The 21,513-nt window shown below is 47.2% G+C and overlaps 1 protein-coding gene across 1 annotated transcript in view; it reads right to left on the reverse strand.

Annotated features, from left to right (window-relative positions):
• Nucleotides 1-1,547: 1,547 nt before the first annotated feature.
• The window catches only part of ACTN3 (actinin alpha 3), a 39,384-nt gene continuing 19,418 nt past the window's right edge, over nt 1,548-21,513 (reverse strand). The window contains exons 2-21 of the mRNA XM_026716302.2: nt 21,270-21,384; nt 20,305-20,424; nt 19,773-19,859; nt 18,880-18,967; nt 16,917-16,995; nt 15,469-15,550; nt 15,139-15,224; nt 14,276-14,368; nt 12,726-12,956; nt 10,417-10,564; nt 9,860-10,010; nt 8,341-8,449; nt 8,064-8,204; nt 7,076-7,258; nt 6,659-6,793; nt 5,794-5,973; nt 4,903-5,049; nt 4,681-4,746; nt 3,327-3,485; nt 1,548-2,207 (exon numbers count right to left, since the gene is read on the reverse strand). Of these exons, the coding sequence (XP_026572087.1) occupies nt 2,049-2,207; nt 3,327-3,485; nt 4,681-4,746; nt 4,903-5,049; nt 5,794-5,973; nt 6,659-6,793; nt 7,076-7,258; nt 8,064-8,204; nt 8,341-8,449; nt 9,860-10,010; nt 10,417-10,564; nt 12,726-12,956; nt 14,276-14,368; nt 15,139-15,224; nt 15,469-15,550; nt 16,917-16,995; nt 18,880-18,967; nt 19,773-19,859; nt 20,305-20,424; nt 21,270-21,384 (2,559 nt within the window). The 3' untranslated portion in view covers nt 1,548-2,048. The remainder of the gene's footprint in view (nt 2,208-3,326; nt 3,486-4,680; nt 4,747-4,902; nt 5,050-5,793; nt 5,974-6,658; nt 6,794-7,075; nt 7,259-8,063; nt 8,205-8,340; nt 8,450-9,859; nt 10,011-10,416; nt 10,565-12,725; nt 12,957-14,275; nt 14,369-15,138; nt 15,225-15,468; nt 15,551-16,916; nt 16,996-18,879; nt 18,968-19,772; nt 19,860-20,304; nt 20,425-21,269; nt 21,385-21,513) is intronic.

Raw genomic sequence — 21,513 nt, forward strand, 5'->3', positions numbered from 1 at the left:
GAATGGACTCAGGGTATGTGTGTGTGTGTCCCTGTGAGATCCAAGCGCTGCCGGTTCTTTGGGTTTCTCCCGCGGCCAGATTTCTCACGGGAATCAGGGCTCTGAGGCCGTGAGAAGGAGAGCCCACCGGTGGGTTCTCGGCAGTGGAAGCAAGATTGCCGGGAAAGCGAGATCACTTGAGGCAGAGTAGTCTTAACTCCATCTTTGCTCACTAGTCTTAACTGCTTAAGGAGCCAGAGGGGATCCTGCCAAGGCAGAGCATGATTTTTGGAAGCAGCTGTTAACTTGGAGGTCATCAACCCTGGGTGGCTTCCAGGATATCAGAGTTGGAAGAGACCTTGGAGGTCTTCTAGTCCAACCCCCTGCTCAAACAGGAGACCCTATCCCCTTGATGGCAAACCTATGGCAGGTGTGCCACAGGTGGCTTTCAGAGCCGTTTGTGCTGGTACGCAAGCTGCAGGCAAACTTACTGCGCATGTGCACGCCTCACAGCTGATTTTTAGCCAGTTTGAGGCCCTTTTCGGCCTCCCAAAGGCTTGAGGAAGGCTTCCGCAGGCTTTGCAGGCCAAAAACTAGCCCCGTTTCATCACTTCCAGTATTTTTGGAAAAACAGGAAGTATGAAACGGGGCTAGATTTCGGCCTACAAAGTTTGCAGAAGCCTTCCTAAGCCTTTGGGAGGCCAAAAAGCCTCAAACCGGCCAAAAATCAGCTGTGAGGCGCAATGCAGGTAAGAGGGTGGGGGGAATTGCGCATGCATGTGTAGGGGGCGTGGGGGGGGGCAGTGCCTTCTAGGTGCTGGCATGCGAGCACGAGTGTGCAATCGTGCACAATTTTTGGCACAGGAGCCCCAAAAGGTTAGCCACCATTGATTGCCCTGTGCCATTTCAGGCAAGTGGCTGTCTTATCTCTTCTTTAAAGCCTCCAGTGATGGAGGACCCACGACTTCTGGAGGCACTGATTTAACTGTCCTCCCTGTCGGGAAATTCCTCCTAAGTTCCAGGTTGCTTCCTCCTTGGTTGGTTTCCATCCGTTGCTTCTTGTCCTGCCTCCTGGCGCCTTGAGCCCCTCTTCTTTGGGGCAGTCCTCAAATATTAGAACGCTGCTATCCTGTCACTCCTAGTCCTCCTTTTTTCCTAGATTAGCTGTACCTACAGAACATAGAATAACAGAGCTGGAAGGGACCTTGGAGGTCTTCCAGTCGAACCCCCTGCCCGGGCAGGAGACCCTATCGTACCATTCCAGACAAATGGCAGTCCAATCTCTTCTTGAAAACCTCCAGGGATCGAGCTGCCACAACTTCTGGAGGCAAGAAGTCCCGTTCTCCTCACCATCAGGAAATTTCTCCTTAAATTCCCAGGTTGCTTCTCTCCCGGGTGAGTTTCCACAGATGGAATTCCATCCTTTAAGTTTCCACCCTAAGCAACCTCGTGCCAGGCCCCCTCCCAGAGTTCCCCCTTGGCTGGGCGGCCAGGCCTTCCAGCTTACAGGGCTGTGACAGAACGTCCCACCCCGCTGGCCTGCCAAGAAGAAAGACCCCGACCACAGATGGGCCTCCAGAGTGGGGTGTTTTATTGGTACTAGAGCATCTGTTCCATGCCGGCCCGGCCCGGCCTCCTTGGGGAGCCCCTCGTTGGCAGCCCCACCCTCGTGATCTTCTTCCAGGGCTGCCTTTTAGGGCATTGCCTGGGGGGCTGAGAAACCCAGAAGGGCCTGGGGGGTGGGTGGGTGGGGGGAGGCAGGGCAGAGCACAGCCTGGCCGGGGGTTGGGGGGGAGGAGGGCTTGACTAGCTCAGGAGCAAAGAAGAGAGACAGCAGCAGGACAGGACAGAGACAGTTATCTGACCAAGACCCCCCCCCTTAATTCCACCAGCTGTGGCTCATGGGTGGAGAGGGAGGATCTCCTGATCTTTTGCCCAGCGTTTGAGAGGGGAGGGCATGTGGGGAAGGGGCTGCGCCCTTCTTTCCGTGGGCACAGGACTCAGATTGCGTTAGCTCCCCGGAAGGGAGGAGGGGGGGCCCACATGCCTTTGGTGGTGAGGGGAGGGAATCACAGGTCGCTCTCCCCATACAGGGCGCTGGAGAAGGAGACATAGTCCAAGGCGCCCGTGACGGCATCAGCTCCGCTGTACTTGGTCATCCGGGTGATGCAGTACTCGGCCTGCTCTGGGGGCAGCTCCCGGCGCAGCTCTTCCACGGTGATGTAGTTCTGCGGAGGACCAAGGAGACCCCGCCCCGCCCCAGTTAGAAGGCCAGAGAAGCCCGGAGCTCGGCACCTGCTTGATAGGAGGAGGCTCTTCCAAAAGGCAACTGGACTTCCTTGGTGTTTTTGTTTTTTTCCCCTTGAAAACCTTTCACTTCTCATCCCAGAAGCTTCTTCTAGTTCTAGCGGAAGGATTTAAGAGTCTTTGCATTCCATTCCCCACTATTCGGCCAGAACTGAAGAAGCTTCTTGTATGAGAAGTGAAACGTCTTCAAAGAAAAACAGGAAGTCCAGTTGCCTTTTGGAAAAGCACCTTTGGGACAAACATGACCTGGATGGTTGAGAATCTCCACAGATCAGGGGTCCTCAAATTTGGCAACTTTAAGACTTGTGGACTTCAACTCCCAGAATTCCTCAACCAGCATAGCTGGCTGAGGAATTCTGGGAGTTGAAGTCTTAAAGTTGCCAAATTTGGAGACCTCTGCCATAGATATTTGCTTCTTGGGGGATCGGGAAAGGATGCCTGACTGACTCCTGCCACTGAGGCCTCCCCAGATGTTGCTCTCCAGCTACACTGCTCAGGGTGACGCCCAGAGCATCTTGGAGGGCAACCAGAATTGAAGGTCCGAAGTGGAATGATGGAGCTTCCTAGGAATGCTAGGTTGGTGGGTCTGTCGTGGAGCAAAAGGCCAGGCCAGGCTCGGATGGCTTGCTAGGCCCACCTGCTGGGCTGCTATGGGATGGGAAGCCTCAGTGGGCTTCCTTCCCGCTGCCAGAAAAAGGACTGTGATGCAAGGAGAGGCCCGTCACGATCAGCTCCCTCGTCTGGCCCACCATAAACCATTCAAGAATAACTGGGATTATGCAGCAGGTTTGGGAAGGGTCGCCTGGTGTTTCCTCGTTTGGGAGAAAAAGGATTTTCCCTGCTGGGGTAAGAGGGAAGCAGAGATGGCCAGAAACCAGAGCCAACAGGTGGGATCCAGGATGCTAATTTTCTCTGGCTGATGTAGGTTTCATCCCGCTTGTAAATAAAGAGTCTCTTCCAAAGCTGGTGTGGGCAAGTCGGAATCTCTCTCCTCCTCCCTCCCAACCCCCCCCCCCAGTCATCTCTTCCTGACTCCTCACCTTGTCTGAAGCCAGGATCTTGAAGGAGGCGATGACCTGTTCAGCCGTGTCAGTCTCAGCTGTCTCCCGGGTCATGAAGTCGATGAACGCTTGGAAGGTCACCACCCCCGTGTTGTTGGGATCCACCAGGGTCATGATACGGGCAAACTCCACTTCTCCCTAGGAGTCAGAGGAAGGAGGGGTGGATTCTCTCCCCAGTTCAGGCAGATCTACAGGCCCCAGAGCGAGACAGCTCAAAACTGCCCCCCTTCTCCCCCACACTTGCAGACCTTGTGTTCCCATCCGACAGACAACAGGCAATTTTATTGTCTAAAACCAGCGTGTGGCAAGCGAAGCATTGGAGCAAAGGAATTGGATGGATAGTCGGTTTGTGCAACTCATTTTATCCAAGAGAGGGAAAAGGTTGGAAAATGATGGGGAGGAGGACACGCTGTCTAAATCCACATCAGTTTTTCCATGTTCACTCTTGACGTTTTAAAAATTGAAACCTCATTCAATGCATTTTTATTTTTATTTTTTGAGCCAGAAAGTGCACCCCAGCATGGAGGGAAATTCAAAATCCCAGTGATAACTGAATTCTGTTTTTTATCTAGGCATGAAGGATAAATAATCCCTTTAAGTAATGCTGCTACTGTCCAGGAGGTTCTCTCCCTTCTTTGTCCTGCTGCTTATTTCCTGGCAATCTGAGTGAGCCTCTCTGGGAAATAAAAAGGGCTACAAAACCAGCCTTAATCCATTAGAGGAAACCTTCAGGAAACTGGCAGGGGCGCTGGCAGTTTACAGGCCATAAACCAAACCGGTTCTCCAGCTGAGCCAAATCTCCCAAGGGCTTTGATGATGGCAGCCTTGCAGCCCTGGAGGAAAGAGTTAAAAGTTTCCCTCCCAGCTTGACACAGTCCATGTGAGCTTCCTCAGAGGGCTGCAAGGCCATACTTTGTCTGTCTGTCTGTCTGTCTGTCTGTCTATCATCTATCCCCCCCCCTATCATCTATCTATCTATCTATCACGAGGGGTCCTTGGTGCTCTCTGAGCCTTCTTGTTCTCTTACATTACCCAGGCAACATCATCAGTTAGTCAGTGACAGACTAAGACTGACGATGTTAGCTGCTTAGCTAGCACTGATGATGTTACCTGGTTTGGCAATGTAACGTCTTCAAGAAAACAACCGAGCTCAGAGTGTGCTAAGGACCCCTCATTCCAACCCTTAGCTGCAAATATTCTCCTTTATCGACATATGCATGCGCAAGAGGTTAGCATCTCGTGCTCTAACGCCAGCTACTGTGCGCCCTTCCCCTCCCAAGAGATGCAGCAGGTACACCGAAACTAATCCTCCCGGTCCAGGCTGGATTCCTACCAGGTCGTATCCCATGGAGATCAAGCAGGCCCGGAAGTCGTCAGGGTCCATCAGGCCATTTCGTTTCTGCAATCAGTCAAGTGGGAAAAGGTGTGAGAAACAGCAGAGCAGAACGGCCCCCCGGTGTGTGGCTTGAGTGACAGGCACCCCCCCCCCCCAACACCACGACCAGGTATTTTTGTTAAAAGAGATGCCGGCATAAGAAGAATGGCCGCTACCCACCCGGTCGAAATGGTTGAAGGAAGCCCGGAACTCGTTCATCTGTTCTTGGCTGATGCCTTTGGCATCCCTGGTCAGGATCTGGTTCTCAACTTCATTGATGGTGCGGGCAATCGTGGTCAAGAGCTGCTCCCAGCCCACGCGGATGTGCTGCAGTCAAGACAAGGAGGAGGAGGAGGAGGAGGAGAGTGGGAGAGAAGGAGAGGCAGGAATAAGAGGGATTCCTCTTTCTTTCTTTCTTTCTTTCTTTCTTTCTTTCTTTCTTTCTTTCTTTCTTTCTTTCTTTCTTTGTAACATGCAGAGAAAACAGACCGGACTGGTTGCACAGTTGAACTTGGCACACTGGGAGATGTGAAAATGCTTATCTCTCACTTGAGTAGAGCTTTGCCTGAAAATTTTGGCTGGCCTCAAATTCAGGGATGCATCGTTGACAAATTTCTCAGGCACAGACAGGCAGTCCTGGACTTATAACCATTCGTTTTAGTAACCGTTGAAGGTTGCACTGGCACTGAAAACAAGGGCTTACGGCTGGTCCTCACACTTGTGAACTCCCAAATGATCCCCCAGTCACATGATCAAAATGTGGGTCCTGTCACATGACCCCCCAGTCACTTGGCAACCGCCATGCGTTTATGAGTGTCCCATTTGCAGCCTTCCCAGCCAGCTTCCAACAAGCAAAGTTACTGGGGGAAGCTGGATTCACTCAAAAACCTCATGATTTCGCTGCAGTGATTCATTTAACCACTGTGGCAAAAAAAGTCGTAAGATGGGGTGCAACTGGCTTAACAACTGCTCCGCTTAGCAGCAGAAATTCTGCTCCCAATGGAGGTCGTAAATTGAGGACTGCCAGTATTTCCCGCTGCTTTCCTTGCCCTCCTCTGTCCAGGCACTTACTTCCATGGTGTAGTTCGTGTGCTTGTTGTCGAAAACGAGAGCTTCTTGGATGAGCTGGTGGTCGCCTTCCAGCTTGTCAATGTTCACTTTGTAATTGATAATATTTTGCTCGTGCTGTTTCAGCTGGTTCATTTGGTCCTCGAGGGGTCCACTTATGTCCACGGAGACATGACCGATTTCCTGGAGGGGTTAGAAAGAGAATTTTGAATCTGAGGTTTATGCACCTGGCTCAAATTCCCCTCGGACCTTCTTCCCACAAATATTACGAGGCACCGCTGGTCACCGGAAGCCGGTGGGATTCTGCAAATTGGAAATTCAGGCCTAAGAAAAAGAATTTTAAGCGTTTTATACGTTCTTGTCTGTTCTGACCCATCTTTAGAGTAGCCCCCTCTGTTTTTTCCCCAGGTGACATTTTTCTTTAGTGCAAATGCTTTAAATGAAAAGGTATTTGGATCGGTTCTATGACCACGGCCAACTCATTGTGGGATAACTCCTTATGGGACAAGAGTTACACTTACATTCAAGAAATGGTGGAATAGAATCTTTAAAGAAAGGATGCAAAAGGAGGAACAGGATGAAATGGGAACGACAAAAATTAAACTATTTTTTAAAAATTAATTTTAGATAATTAAATTGAATTGTTAAATTGTCCTGCAGTGAGTTGTCCCAAGGTGAGTTGCCTGGGGAGAGCGGTGCCATTCCGATTTAGATTAGGGCAGTGCTTCTCAACTTTGGCAACTTAAAAGATGCGTGGACTTCAACTCCCAGAATTCCCCAGCCAGCAGGCTGGGCCTACTTGGTAACCAGTCCTCTGCCAGAGGAACAGGGAGCGCAATATTGACGGAAAGGAGAAGGAAGGCCCGACCTCCATCTTGGTCTGGATCCAGGGACCGATGATATTAGCCTGGGCAGCGAATTGACGTCGCAGGCGTTCGTTGGCTTGCTGCCTTGCCAGTTCTTCCTGCAAGGTCTGGTCGCGATGTGGAACCAGCTGCTTCACCTAAAATGGAAGGACCGAGGAAAACCGGTGTTTAAAATCTCACTGACGGAGAGGACTTGGGGGTGGAATCTGAAAAGGAAGAAAAGTAACGCCACTCTCCTCATGCCGAATCTCAGCCCCTTTCTAGATTGGAGGGAATAACAACAATGTGGGGTGTTTGGTGCTCTCTGAGCTTGGCTGTTTTCTGCAGGAGTTTCCTTACTCAACTAGATAGCCTGAAAAAAAAGACACCCCCAGATGCTCCCATTCTTAATCCTTGTTTGTTTCTCGGTTGGTTCTCACCTTGTCCCACTTGTTGGCAATGTCGTGATGGGAGAGGGTGGTGTAGGGGTTCTGCCCTGACAGCTTGATGCCGTAGGTTTGAGCAATCTTTTGGATCTCGTTCTGAATGCCCAGGATGGCCATGCGCTCCTTGTCAGCCTCTGGCAGGGTGGCTTTGAACTGCTCGTGGGCTGTGATCAGGCTCTAAAGGAGAGAAGAAAGAGCTTCGGTTAGCAGCTGCCTAAAAGGGCCTGGAAGAATGTAGGCGCCATCCTAGGAGCCGTGGTGGCGCAGTGGTTAGAGTGCAGCATGGCAGGCTGACTCTGCCCATTGCCAGGAGTTCGACTCTGATGGGGCTCAAGGTTGACTCAGCCTTCTGCCCTTCTGAAGTGGGTAAAATGAGGACCCAGATTGTTGGGGGCAAGAGGCTGACTCTGTAAATCACTTAGAAACGGCTGTGAAGCACTGTGAAGCGATATATAAATCTAAGTGTTATTTTCCTTCCTTCCTTCCTTCCTTCCTTCCTTCCTTCCTTCCTTCCTTCCTTCCTTCCTTCCTTCCTTCCTTCCTTCCTTCCTTCCTCCTTCCTTCCACAATGGTTAGAATACAGTATTGCAGGCTGATTCTGCCCACAGCCAGGAGTTTAATCCTGACTGGCTCAAGGTTGACTCATCTTTCCGTCCTTTCCAGGTTGGTAAAATGAGGACCCAGATTGTTGGGGGCAGGATGCTGACTCTGTAAACCGCTTAGAGAAGGCTGTAAAGTGGTATATAAATCTAAGTGCTACTGCAATTGCCCTTCCTCCCTTCCTCCCTGTTAGAATGCAGTATTGCAGGTTAATCCTGTACTGGCTCAAGGTTGACTCAGCCTTCCGTCCTTCCAAGGTCGGTAAAATGAGGACCCCAATTGTTGGGGACAAGAGGCTGACTCTGTAAGCCGCTTGGAGAGGGCTGTTAAACACTGTGAAGTAGTATATAAGTCTAAATGCTCTTGCTATCCCGAGGCCAACCTGGATCTCCTCAATGCTGTGCACAATGAACATGTCCTGGAGGTCCTCAATGGCTCCGTCCATCCAGTTGTTGAACGGGGCGGCTCTCTTGGCAAACTCCAGGTACAGCTGATCAATGGTCTCCAGCAGCTTCTCTACCCGCTGAGCAAAGGAGAAAGAATGCCGGGTGTAACTCCTGAGAGGGAGGCGTCTGTGTGGCCACATCTTCCCACCCACCCCCAAACCCATGAGCCACATCCAAGGAGAGACCTTCAATGTTCCTGCACCCTTTTCTCACCTCCAGGGCATCCCTTCTCTTCTGAGTGAGCGTCCCCAAGGTATCCCATTGGTCACAGATGGCCTGGCAGCGGGAGTTCACAGAGGCTGCATCGTGGTAGTCCAGCTCGCTGCAGGGATAAATCAGGAGTTTTTGAGGCACCATCCTTTCCAGGCCATGAATGCATATGCAGACTGGAAAGTCACCTGGATCCTGCTTAGCATCTCACTGAGAAGTCCGTCATTAACTGAGGAATCGCTCCTGCCTTTTGGAACATCTTGCTCCCAGAAGCGAGGTCGGCTCCCTCAAGAATTTAAAAGACCTGGTTCTGCCAGTTGGTTTGGGGCCCCAATTTGATACAAATCAGCATTAAGTTTTGGGAGCAAGTTGTTATTCCAGCTTGTTCTTGTACACAAATTCAGCTTCTTTGGAACAAAGCCTTTTTTTATGACCTCAGACTCGACCCAAGCGCTGATAAAGCCAGTTTGGTCTAGTGATTAAGACACCAGGTAAGAAACTAGGAGACCGTGTATTCTAGTGCTGCCTTAGGCATGGAAGCCAGCTGGGTGACTTTGGGCCAGTTGCCGTCCCTCAAGCCCGACCCCTACACAGGACTGTTGCTGTGTGGAAACCAGGAGAAAGAAGGCGCGTTTGCATATGTTTGCCACCTTGAGTTGTTTATGAACATAATAAATTATTGCCTTATCAATTATGCGTACAGACACACACATACAAACGCACACTATCTTACTTGATTTTATCTTATTTGTTCCTTCCTTTAATACAGCGTTTCTCAACTTAGCAACTTCAAGATGTACTTTGTGGGAGTCAAACTCCATATATCTTAAAGTTGGCAAAGTTGAGAAACATGGTTTTAATCCCTCCCATTCCCATCCCCATCCCCATTTCCTTCCTTCCTTCCTTCCTTCCTTCCTTCCTCCCTTCCTCCCTCCCATTCCCATCCCCATCCCCATTTCCTTCCTTCCTTCCTTCCTTCCTTCATTCCTTCCTTCCTTCCTTATATATGTATATACATTTCTATGTAAATGTACGTGTATATAAATTATACATTATGTATACACGCATAATGTATAATGTATATTAATCAGGGGGTTGGACCACAAGACCTCCAAGGTCCTTTCCAACTGTCTTATTCTATAGAAGACCCATGGTGCTGCAGTGGTCAGAAGGCAGGATTGCAGGCTAACTCACTGCCCACTGCCAGCAGTTCGATCCTGACTGACTCAAGGGTGACTCAGCTTTCTGTCCTTCCGAGGTCAGTAAAATGAGGACCCAGATTGTTGAGGGCAACAGGCTGACTCTGTACATCGCTTAGAGAGGCTGGAAAGCACCGTGAAGCGGTATATAAGTCTAAGGGCTATTGCTGTACGTTATCCCTCTCTTTGGTGGCCAGCTTCCCAAGTCATTCAGAGATCTCACGCACTTTCAAGCTTCAGCCTTAGGGAGCAGAACTGAGGATGCAGGGTGCTCGTGTGCTTGCCTTTCACCGTAAGGCTGCTGCCAACTGGCTGACACCTACTTGAGCTCCTGAGCGATGGCCGCAATCTGCTCCACACGGTCCTGGTGGGCGGCCAGGTCGCTCTCGAAGGCCTCGTGCTTACGCATCAGTGCCCGGATCTCATAGAGTGTGGCTGATTCGTAGTCCTTCTGGGACAGCATCTCTTCCTTCCCTGAGGTAGGGGGGGAGGGGGGAAGAGGAAGCAGAGGGGAGCTAAAGGCCGGGCTGAGGGGGGGCGCTGAAGGTTGATCGAGAGCATCTCTGTATAAATGGGGCAGGGTATCCTCCCCTCAGAGTGACTGAAGAGTAACTGACATCAAACTAGATCGTGACAGGCTGTAAGCTGAGGGCATATATGGGTCCAGTATCTGATTTTTGAAAATATAAATGATGCTGTGGTTCAATGGTTAGATGGCCTAGACATTGATATTTTAACAGATCTTTTAAACATATTTTATTATGTTTTGCTCACCTAGGTGAAACCTTAACATACTTGTATATTGCTAGCCTATGTAGGATATGCCTAAATAAAGAAACAGGAACAGAGAAGGGGATTCCGTTGGGGTCTCCGCAGATACCTCTGGTCCAGTTCTCGTGCAGAGTGGCCTTCTGCTTGAACTTCTCAGCCAGGTGGTCCAGACGCTCCAGGCGCCTGATCTCCGTCAGCAGCCATTCTTCGTATCCTTTTTCAACTTGTTCCAGACCTTTCCAGGCATTGGCAATGTCCTGTGGGCACAGGGGAGGGGAACAGCCTCAGCTGGGGGGGGGTCCCAGCCACACTTGCCACTGATCAGCCATCTTCAGAAATCCTCTGCTCCCAAGGATGCCTTTCACAAAGCAACACCTGCCTATCTCCCACCCCACCCCAACCGGTCAGGCAGGGAAGGTATGCTGGGGACCCCGTCAGATGAAGAATTCCGATTGGTGGAGTCCTCTTTGCTGTGGCTCCTGCCCCGTGAGATGTTCTCCCCACACACCCCCAGGGAAGACAGGCCTTCCAGAAAAGAATGGAAATATGGCTCTACAGCCTTGGGTGGGGAGCCCAGAGGAGCAGGCAGCCCTGGGGCTGGCCCTGAGAACCCTCTGCCTTTGAATTAATTGTTAAAAAAGTGTTTTAAGTACTCTTCCTCTTAATTTTTTAAACTTTTATATCTTGTCTTTATCCGTTCGTATTGTATTCCCTCTGTTAACGGAGATGGGCAGTTTAAAACTGTGATTGATCAATGTCATCTCAGAGTGACCTGAGAGAAGCAACCTGGAACTAAGGAGAAATTTTCTGACAGTGAGAACAATTAACCAGTGGAACAACTTGCCTCCAGAAGGTGTGGGTGCTGCTCCATCATGGAAGGTTTTTAGATGAGATTGGACCACCATTTGTCTGAAATGTTATAGGGTTTCCTGACTGAGCAGGAGGTTGGACTAGAAGACCTCCCAGGTCCCTTCTAGCTCTGTTATGCAGTTAATTAAACAGATCTTTGGACAACTAAGTCGCCAGAGACTGTTTTTCAGTGAGCTGAAAGCAGATCCAAAGAGGAGCAGCAGGTCGTCAGGAGATCTCATACCCTCCTCTCAATCTCTGCTGAATAAACAGTTTAAAACATTTTGGGGCTACAAGAAGGGAAGCTAGTCTTAATCTCTGTTCTTTTGAAGGCAGTAATTTATTTTATTTTCAGAGGGTGAATCAAGAGCAAGTAAGCAATTGATTGAAATTTGGAACAGCTTTCTCGGCTCTCTGCCTGACAAATGGGAGAGTGAAGGAATTTAATTTTTATGTATTTTTATCTTTTTGTTACCATTTAGCTTTTTTTAATGTTGACTAAAGATATGATTTGATATGATATTTTTAGTTGTTTAGTAGATGGCAATCTGTCTTCATTTCTATTTTTTGATAAGGTTCATATGCCACTCAGTAAGATAACATTATGAATTCAGCTCAAGATTGTGAGAAGAAGATAGATTAAAAAAAAGAAGTAATCCATTATTTTTTTTAAATGTACAAGAAACAAATCCTAAGCAACCAGTGCCAAAAATAGAGATTTTCAAACCATAAAGCTTCTCTTACTTAAGAGGTCAGGGTGAACAAATCTTGACTTAGTGCCAAAAGAGTATAAGGATAATGACAAGCAAACTTCTCTGAGAAAATACTTTTAATGAGCTGTTTTAATGAAGTGCTTTAATAGCACCGTGCTACCTGGTATCAGTTAATAAACCTGCAAGGCCAATTCTGGGGGAAAAAACTGCAGTGTTGAAACTGTTTTCATAGATGCTATACTTGAGAATTCTCTGTTGGGGATAGTTGCACAAAAATTAAGGAATTTTTGCTTTCGGGCACAAGATCAAATTACCCTGTTAAGGTTCATGTTTGTTGCTTTTCACCATTTCTGATCCTTTTCTGGCCTGTAAAAATCTGCTAAACGGGTCTTTTTTGGAGGTAGACCTCTATTTATGAAATACTTTCTTCTTTCAGAAAGTGGCATGGCCTTAACCCTGAGTATCTTTTCAACAGCTCTTAGAAACCTTGAATGCAAGGTTACCCAATTCGGGCAACTTTTAAGACCTGTGGACTTCAACTCCCGGAATTCTAGGAGTTGGAAGTCCACAGGTCTTAAAGTTGCCACGGTTGGGAAACCCCACTTTAACATTTTAATTGTTTAATTTAATAAAAAATAGGATGTATTCCACTAGATAGGAATGTCTTCAAGGGAGAAAGGAGGAAGAAATTCCTTCAGAAGTTTTCACAGGCACCGCAAAACCATGGAAGTACAGGATGGATGCTCTGGCCAGATGTTTTCAGAAGTGGCTTTCGGGAAAAACTGTGGCCAGCCAATGTGAACCCTAGCCCTCCTGTGGCTTGTAGGGCTCCCCCATTTCTGCTCCTTTGACTTACAGAGACCATCTTCCCCTCGGAAGGCATGAAGGCCGGGCGGTTGCTGAGGCGCAGCTTGGTCTGCAAGGTGTTGAAGTTGATCTCCAGCTGGCATTTCTCCTGGACCCGGGGAGGTTTGTGCACACGGCGGTAGTCCCGGAAGTCTTCCAGTTTGCGCTGCATGGCGGCCATGTTCTTTTCTGGCACCCGGTTCTCCAGCCATGGGATGGTGCGGCGGATCCATTCCAGCAGCTGGCCAGGAGAAAGAGGATCGATCATCTTCAGGGAGCTTTGGGAACCACTGTTAGCCCAAACTTCCATTTGGGGCATCTCTCTCTCTCTCTCTCTCTCTTTCTCTTTCTCTCTCTTTCTTTCTCCATCTGCCTGTCTCTCTGTCTGTCTGTCTGTCTATCTGTCTCTCTCTCTCTCTCTGTCTGTCTATATCTATCTATCTATCTATCTATCTATCTATCTATCTATCTATCTATCTATCTATCTATCTATCTATCTATATCTCTCTCTCTCTCTCTCTACTATCTCTAGCCATCTTCCTCTCTCGACCATCTCCCCATCTATCATTTATCTCTCTAGCCATCTCCCTCTCTCCCTCTCTCTCTCCATCTCCCCCCCTCTATTTGCATCTCACCTTTATTTTACAAATAACTCAAGGAGGTGAACTTATCCAACACATCTCCTATTTTTCCCACAACAACCCTGTGAAGTGGGTTGAGCTGAGAGAGAGGGATTGGCCCAAAGTCTCCAAGATGGCTTTCATTCCTAAGGCAGGACTAGCACTCCCCATCTCCTGGTGATTGGCCCAAAGTCACCCAGCCGGCTTTCATGGCTGAGGTGAGACTTGAATTCATGGCCTCCTGCCTTTATTACACATATTTGTTAAAACACATATTTGCATGAGGATGTTCTGGTTGTGATCCAAAATCAGAAACCAGTGTTAGGAGAAAAATCAATGTGCGATCCTTGCTTATTTTCAACAATGCTCATGATTAGGGTTTTTCCTCTTTCCTTTTACCTTAAGGGGAACCTATCACACTTGGGATGTTTGTCTGCCTCTGCCCCAAAGAAAGGAAATGTTAGAAGCCAGTGGGGGGGTGGGGGGGGACCCACATCCTTTGATGCGTCCATCTTCACTCCCCTCCTATGGACTTGTTATAATATTTTCAAACTCTGCTCTTACAACTCCCACACCTGATAATATCAATCCGGATGAAAAGATTTGATCTGATTTAAAATAAAGGGAAACCCTGAAATTGTAGACCACAGTTCAGTGTTTTGCTCTCCTGCTCGAGCAAATAGTTGAACTAGAAGACCTACAAGGTCCCTTCTGTTATTCTGCACTCTGCATTCCGTACCTCCTTTCTAATAAATACCCTCCCTCCAATCAGAATATTAGCATATCAGACCTCCTTCCCCCACCCATGTTCTTGCTTCCATCCTGGCTGTCAAATAGAACAAAATTGCTGCTGCAATAGACAGAGGAGGAGATCGAGAGGGGAATTAAAATGGGCCTGGTTCTAGAACTTTCCCTGCGGGTAATTTAAGATGCAAGTTACCTCACTGGCCAGCTTTTCATACTCCTGCATCAGTTTCTCATTCTCTTGATTGACAGCCAGCACTTTGCAGATCCTATTGGCTGCTGTCTCAGCCTGGAAGCAAAGAGGGGAAAAAAACAGACATGATTTATAACATACCATCAAAAATATTCTCTTCCTCTGCCCCCTCCCCAAGAGAAAGAAACTCCCTGAGTTTTTCTAATTCCCCTGTATAGTCTCGGCCAAACATAAATGCCTCTAGAAAACAATTATCTTAACTGGAAGATAACAAAGCAAAACAGTTTATGGTATTTTTAAACAAATCCTCATTTGGCAACCTCCTAAACCAGGACTGAATTCTGCAAAAGCCCCCCAAAATAACACGAGGGAAAGAGTACAGGTGGTCCTCGACTTACAATAGTTCATTTAGTGACTGTTCGAAGTTACAACAGCATTGAAAAAAGGGACTTAGGGACATTTTTTTACACTTATGACTGTTGCAGCATCCCCATGATTTACATTCAGATGCTTGGCGAGTGACTCATACTTATGACGGCTGCAGTGTCCCGGGGTCATGCAATCCCCTTTTGTGACCTTCTGACAAGTAAGGTCAACATAGGAGCCAGATTCACTTAACAACCATGTTACTCGCTTAACAACTGCAGCGACTCTCTTAACAAACGTGGCATTGAAAGTCATAAAATGGAGCAAATCTCACTTTATAAATTTCTCACTCAGCAACATAAGTCCTGGCCTCAATAGTGGTCATAAGTGGAGGATTACCTACATATATCTACTAGTTTGTCCCACCGAGGTGGATGGCGTAGTCTTGCCTCCTATAAAGTTAATCCCCTCAGGAAGAAACTTGATTATTATTTTTTTACCTGTTCCGCACCAGCAAAAGCATGATAGAAACAAGAAACGTATGTCATGATGGCTTTCTCATCCGGTTTGGGGGTGTTGACAATATCTGCAGAGAGGGACCAGGAAAAGAAGCGGATGATGGAAGCGGAACACGAAGAAGAATGTTCTTTTCACCAGATCTGCCCCTCGGCCAATCCGGCACTTACTCCGATAAGAAGCTTGGTAACTCTACAGAGCAAGTGAGCCGGAATGCAGGCGTGTTCTCTCCGCCTGGCCCTCCAATGAACAACTTTAAGGAGCGTCCCGCAACTTACTCTGCTCCTTTTTAAACCACACTGAGTTTCTCTTACCTTCTGCGTCCAGCATCTTGGGAATATCCAGATATTTCTCAGCCACCTCAAAAGCTGTGTTGAGGTTCCCAATGGGATCATCCTAGGGAAGAGATGGACAGAATTATCCTATATAGGAGGTTTCAACTGTGAGAAAAGGGGGCTGGCTAGGATAGAGAGAAGGAGGGAACAAGGTGGACATTTCCTAACCATGGTTTGCATGTTCATGAAAAAAAGTCACCGGGGAGATAGGAATCTGCCCCAAACTAGATTCTGAGCCTGTCTAGCATGGTAGTATCCATCAAGCACCGAGGAAATCGAGGGATTCAGGCAGCAAATTAGTATAAAGATTTAATGCAATTTTAAGCTCTTTATAAGAATCTGAACTACTAACAGTCAAAGCAAATTGATGGTAGATAAGAATCAATAGAATTCAAGATGGCTTGGTCTTAGATTTCTTGTGGGCACGCAGGGACTTGTGACTGATGACATGTTTTACCCCTCCCTTGGGCTCATCTCCTGCAGCATCTCTTCTATCTAGCAGAGGCCCTCCAAAGCTTAGGAAGTAAACGTTCAAACTAGATTGAGTCTTTGAATAGGATGGGCCAAATCCTGAACTTGAGGCCGTCTTCATGCAAAGCTGAATCTTAACTGTACAGTTACTTAATTTAGTGATAATCATAAGGGTGGCAAGGGGGTTATAGTGCATCTTTATGCTTAAACCACTATGCATGTCACGGTGGAGAAATAAGGATGGCAATAGCAGTAGCACTTAGACTTTACAGCCCTCTAAAAGCGGTTTATAGAGTCAGCATATTGCCCCCAATAATCTGGATCCTCATGTGACCGACCTCAGAAGGACAGAAGGCTGAGTCAACCTCGAGCCAATCAGGATTGAACTGCTGACAGTGGGCAAGTTAGCCTGCCATACTGCATTCTAAGCACTGAGAAGGAAGGAAGGAAGGAAGGAAGGAAGGAAGGAAGGAAGGAAGGAAGGAAGGAAGGAAGGAAGGAAGGAAGGGAGGGCAGTAACAACAGCGCTTAGACTTGAGCTGATCAGGATCGAACTGCTAGCAGTGGGCAGTTAGCCTGAAATACTATCACTGTGCCACCACCGCAGATCTGAGTTGCAAAAATTTGCACAAGCCTTCAACCATTCTATGTTGTAAGCCACCCAGAATCACCTTGAAGTAAGATGGGCGGGAAACAAATCAAAATTGAATCAGATCAATAAAGCCCTGCCTTTTTCTAAAAAAAAAGAAATATGCATTGCTTGGATATAAAGAGAAGCGAGGCTTCCATCGCTCAACCATGGCTGCCATTTTGACTTTTTTTGATACCCATTCTTGTAGCACATTCATGGGATGATTGGGGGGGGATGTTAGGGAGAGATGAGGATGAGCCCAGGAGCTGCCTTAAAGCAGAGGAGGGAAGAAAAGAGGCAGCCAGAAGAGTCAGAAGCCCATCACCTTTCTGAGCTTGGCGTAGTCAATGAGGTCAGGACGGTGCCGATGGATCAGGGCGCAGAGGGCCAGGCCGTCCTTCCAGCTGACGGAGGGCAAATTGGGAGAGAAAGAAGATTGAGTGAGTATAGGATGCATTCAACTGAAGCCAGGCACCTCCCTCCCCATACAGACAGTCCTCAACTTACAACCTTTCATTTAGTGACTGTTTGAAATTACAATGGCACTGGAAAAAGTGACTTATGACTGTTTTTCACACGTAGAACCACTGTAGCATCTCCAGGGTCACATGATCAAAATTTACTTGGCTCATATTTGTGACGGTTGCAGTGTCCCAGGGTCACGTGATCCCCTTTTGTGACCTCCTGATGGGCAAAATCAGTGGGGAAGCCAGAGTCACTGACTTCCCCATTGTTAAGTTAGCTGAATGTTACTAACTTATCAACTTCAGTGATTCCCTTAACAATTTCGGCAAGAAAGGTCATAAATGGGGAAAAACTCACTTTACAAAGCTCTCACTTAACAACAGAAATTTTGGGCTCACCATCGAGGACTACCTGTAGTTTCTATTCCACATCGATCACAATAGCTTGATGGTTTATTTCCCCACCATTCTTGTAATTTGTTATTGTGGTTTTGCCCTGAAGTCTTTTGCCTTTCTGTAAATTGTGGCTTTTTGATATAGGTAATTCCTGAGTTATGACTGTGATGGAGCCCATCACGGTGGTAGCTTGTGAGTGTTGAAAAGTGAACCACGATGCATGTCATGTGACCGACACCTGATTTTACAACTTTTTATGTGGTGTTAAGCGACAAACGCAGTGAGGTGATTGTGGGATGGTGCAAACGGCTACAAATGGGTCTGGTTGCTGAAGGCTTAAAGTCCCGTGATGTGATCAAAAGTGAAGTCCGACTATTGGAACTTCAAATCCAGGTTGTAAGCATCACCCACCCACCCCAGGTAGGTCCATCAGAAGAACCTTGGCTGGTCAAAAGTCAAGGACTACCTGTACATGTTGCTGTTTGGGCTGCATGAATAATTATGCTTAAAGATCGGGTTTGTTCTTAAGAGATGTTGGTGACCTTGTCAGCCATAAAATTAAATGCAAGCCGGCAGTATGGTGCAGTTGCTAAAATGGCGAGTGCTCTTAGCAGCACAAGGTCATTCCATTCTGCCCCGGGAAGACCTCACTTGAAACACTTTGTCCTATTTTGGAGCCTGCCATTCAAAAATGACAATGACAAATTGGAGCAAATTCAGAAGAGGGCTATCCAGAGGATGAAAAGTCCAGAACCCAAGTCCTAGAGGGATCAGTTGAAGGCTTTGGACATGCCTGGCCTACAGAGGAGGTGACTAAGGGGAGATATGATAGCAGTCTTCACATAACTGAAAAGCTAGAAAAAGGCATGGACTTATATTACGGTGTTGCCCCAGAGGGTGGCTTAAACCTCTGGGTTAAAATTACAAGGAAGGAAATTCAACTGAACATCAGGAGGAACTTTCTGTTTGCGAGCACTGGGTCGGGTCGGGGGGGAAGGTTGCCCTGTGATGGGCTAGTGAATTCCTAAGGTCTTAGTTAGTTCTTAGTTCTAATCAAGGAGTGAGCCAAGGGCTGTTTAGTTTCCATCCGTTGCTTCTTGTCCTGCCTTCAGGTATTTTGGGTCAACCTATTCTCCAAAATACCTGAAGGTAGGACAAAAAGCAATGGATGGAAAGTAATCAAAAAGACAAGCAACCTAGAACTAAGGAGAAAATTTCTGACAGAAAGAACAATTAAGCAGTGGAACGGCTTGCCATCAGAGAGCTCCAACCCTGGAGGTTTTTAAAAAAGAGATCATTAGGTAGCCATCTGTCTGAAATGGCATAGGGTTTCCTGCTTGAGCAGGGGGTTGGACTAGAAGACCTCCAAGATCCCTTCCAACTATGTTCTGTTAATTCAGCAACACTAAGCCCGTATCTTTGGGGTACCTAATGTGGAAGTTTTGCACATTGACGTTCCGGTACGGAGCCGTCTTCCTTTGGCACCACAGCAGCAGCCCCTCCTTGGCCGAAGTTTCTGGAAGAGAAGGGAAGGAAGTCCCCTCAGGCTTAAGCCATGACAGAAAACTCTACATTTTAAATAGTCTTCTCTGCGTTTATTATATCAGGAAAGATGCTTTGAATCAGTCCTACCTCCTCTCACTGACAGGGTCCCTGAATCTGGAACCTCTTTCTCTTGTCCTTCCCTTGAGCACAGGAATCTGCCCTTGGCCAAGCGTGTTCATTTTTCATTTAAGCCCGAGGTCTCCAAACATGGCAATTTTAAGACTTGTGGACTTCAATTCCCAGAATTCCTCAGCCAGCTGGCTGAGGAATTCTGGGAGTTGAAGTCCACAAGTCTTAAAGTTGCCGTGTTTGGAAACCCGTGATCTAAGTTTAGCCTGCTTTGATGGGCAGGGCTGTTTTCCATCCCCATTATCTCATTAAAAATGAACAACCTTCTGCATGCAAACCAGAAATTCTACTTCTGAGCCAGTCTCTGTTCTGAAAGGATTACAAAGCATGTTCGTTGCTTTGTGTTGATTATTTATTTACGCCACCTAAATGGCATTATTTGAGGAGGGTGGTTATATAAATATTGTTAATGAAAAAAACAAACAAGATTAGTCCATCAAGGCCAGTACCGCTTCCTATGGTTGGCAGTGGCTTTCCAGATTTGTTACTAAAATCCTCCAATCCTTTCCTCTTAGTGAGGTGCTGGGAATTAGACCTAGGAAAGTTGGGGAATGAACTGAGGAGTGGTGCCATCTCCAGACAGATATTTCGAGGGCAGATTTTGGGAACGGGTCAAATCCAAGGGCCTCTTTGTCTTTCATGCTTACCTTCCACTGAGATGTCTTGGATAGCAAATCGAAGGATGATTGTCCAGATCATACCTAGAGTCATCTTCAGGTTTCCGTCCACAATTTCTGGAACAGAAGCAGGGAAGGCGCATAAAAAACTGAGGAACGTGGAAAAGCTGAGAGCAGCAGGTACATAATCTTTGCCATTTCCCCCATGATCATGTGATCAAAACGGTTGACAATTGGTTCATGTTCATGATGTCGCAGTGTCCCAGGATCACGTGATCCCCTTTTGCAATCTTCTGGCAAGCAAAATCAATGGGGGAGCCCAGTTCACTTAACGATCGGGTTACTAACTTATTAACTGCAATGATTCCCTCAACAACTGGGAAGGTTGTAAAACGGGGCAAAACTCACTTAACAAACGTCTCACTGAGCAACAGAAATTTTGGTCTCCATTGTGGTCATAAGTCGAAGACTACCTGTACTTGCTGCACGCCAGAAGGAGATTTTTCTCAATTCTGTTCCAGAGAGTAGAGAAAGAAAATACCCGCTTCCCAACGTTACTTACCCTCAGCTCCAATGGATACCAACTTGACCCCCTTGCTGGCAATGAAGTCCAGGGCCTTGTTGACGTTGGCAATTTTGTGGAAACGCATCTTGCCCTTGTCTGGCTTTGGCAATCGCTCACCTGGTGGAGATAAGAGGAGCAGTGGAGGTAAAAAGAGTAGGATTGTGATACCCCCAACCCCACTATGGCAGCACTTATAGGCACCCCTGATCCAAACCCAAAACTCCATCGACTTATACACACCAGTGTGTGTCTGACTGACACTGTAGAGCAGTGTGACTCACAGAACATAGGATAATAGGGTTGGAAGGGACCTTTTAGATTAACCCCCTGTTCAAACGTCCTGGACAAGTGGCTGTCCAATCTCTTCTTAAAAACCTCCAGTGATGGAGCACCCACAACTTCTGGAGGAAAGTCTTTCCACTGGTTAATTGTTCTCACTGCCAGAATTTTTTTCTTAGTTCTAGTTTGCTCCTAAACATGATTAATTTCCATGTTCTTCAGGTGCTTTGGAGAATAGGTTGAGCCCCTCTTCTTTGTGGCAGCGCTTCAAATATTGGAAGACTGCTATCGCATCACCCCTAATACGTCTCTTCATTTCATTAGACATAACTTGCTCCCTCAGTCAGTCCCATGTCAAAATGTAGATCTCATTGTGACCGGCTGTAAGCTGAGGTCACATATATCTCATTTTTTAAATTTAATTAATTAATTAATGCTTTTTAAAAAAAAATAATTTAACGTTGCTATGCTTAGATGGCCTAGACATTGGTATTTGAATATAGATCTTTTTAATATTAATATTTTGTGTTTTATTAATATAGGTGAAATGTTAAAATATATTGCTAGTATACACTAAATAAATACATCTCCTTTAAAGTGTAACCTCTCATTTCCACCACCCTCTGCTGCTTAGGGGCTGCCTCCCCCACACCTCCTGACATCAGACATCAGCGTTCTCCTACCTGAAATCACCTCTAATAGGAGCATGAGTTTCAGGCCATTCCGGAAGTCTTCTTCAATATTCTCAATCTGTGTCCCAGCCTTCCGCAAGTGGGAATTGCACCAAGCTGTGAATGTCTGAGGGGTTGGGGGGTATGGGGGGAGAGATACAGCAAAAGTCAGTATGGAGTATTTGGCTGTCACAAGGACCCACTGAATAACTACAGCTTCCAGAGAGAGAGCAGTTTTGTTCGGTTTGCACACACA

This window comes from Pseudonaja textilis, chromosome 16 (genome assembly GCF_049901715.1).
Source record: "Pseudonaja textilis isolate UNSWEBS1 chromosome 16, rPseTex1.2, whole genome shotgun sequence".
NCBI lineage: Eukaryota > Metazoa > Chordata > Lepidosauria > Squamata > Elapidae > Pseudonaja > Pseudonaja textilis.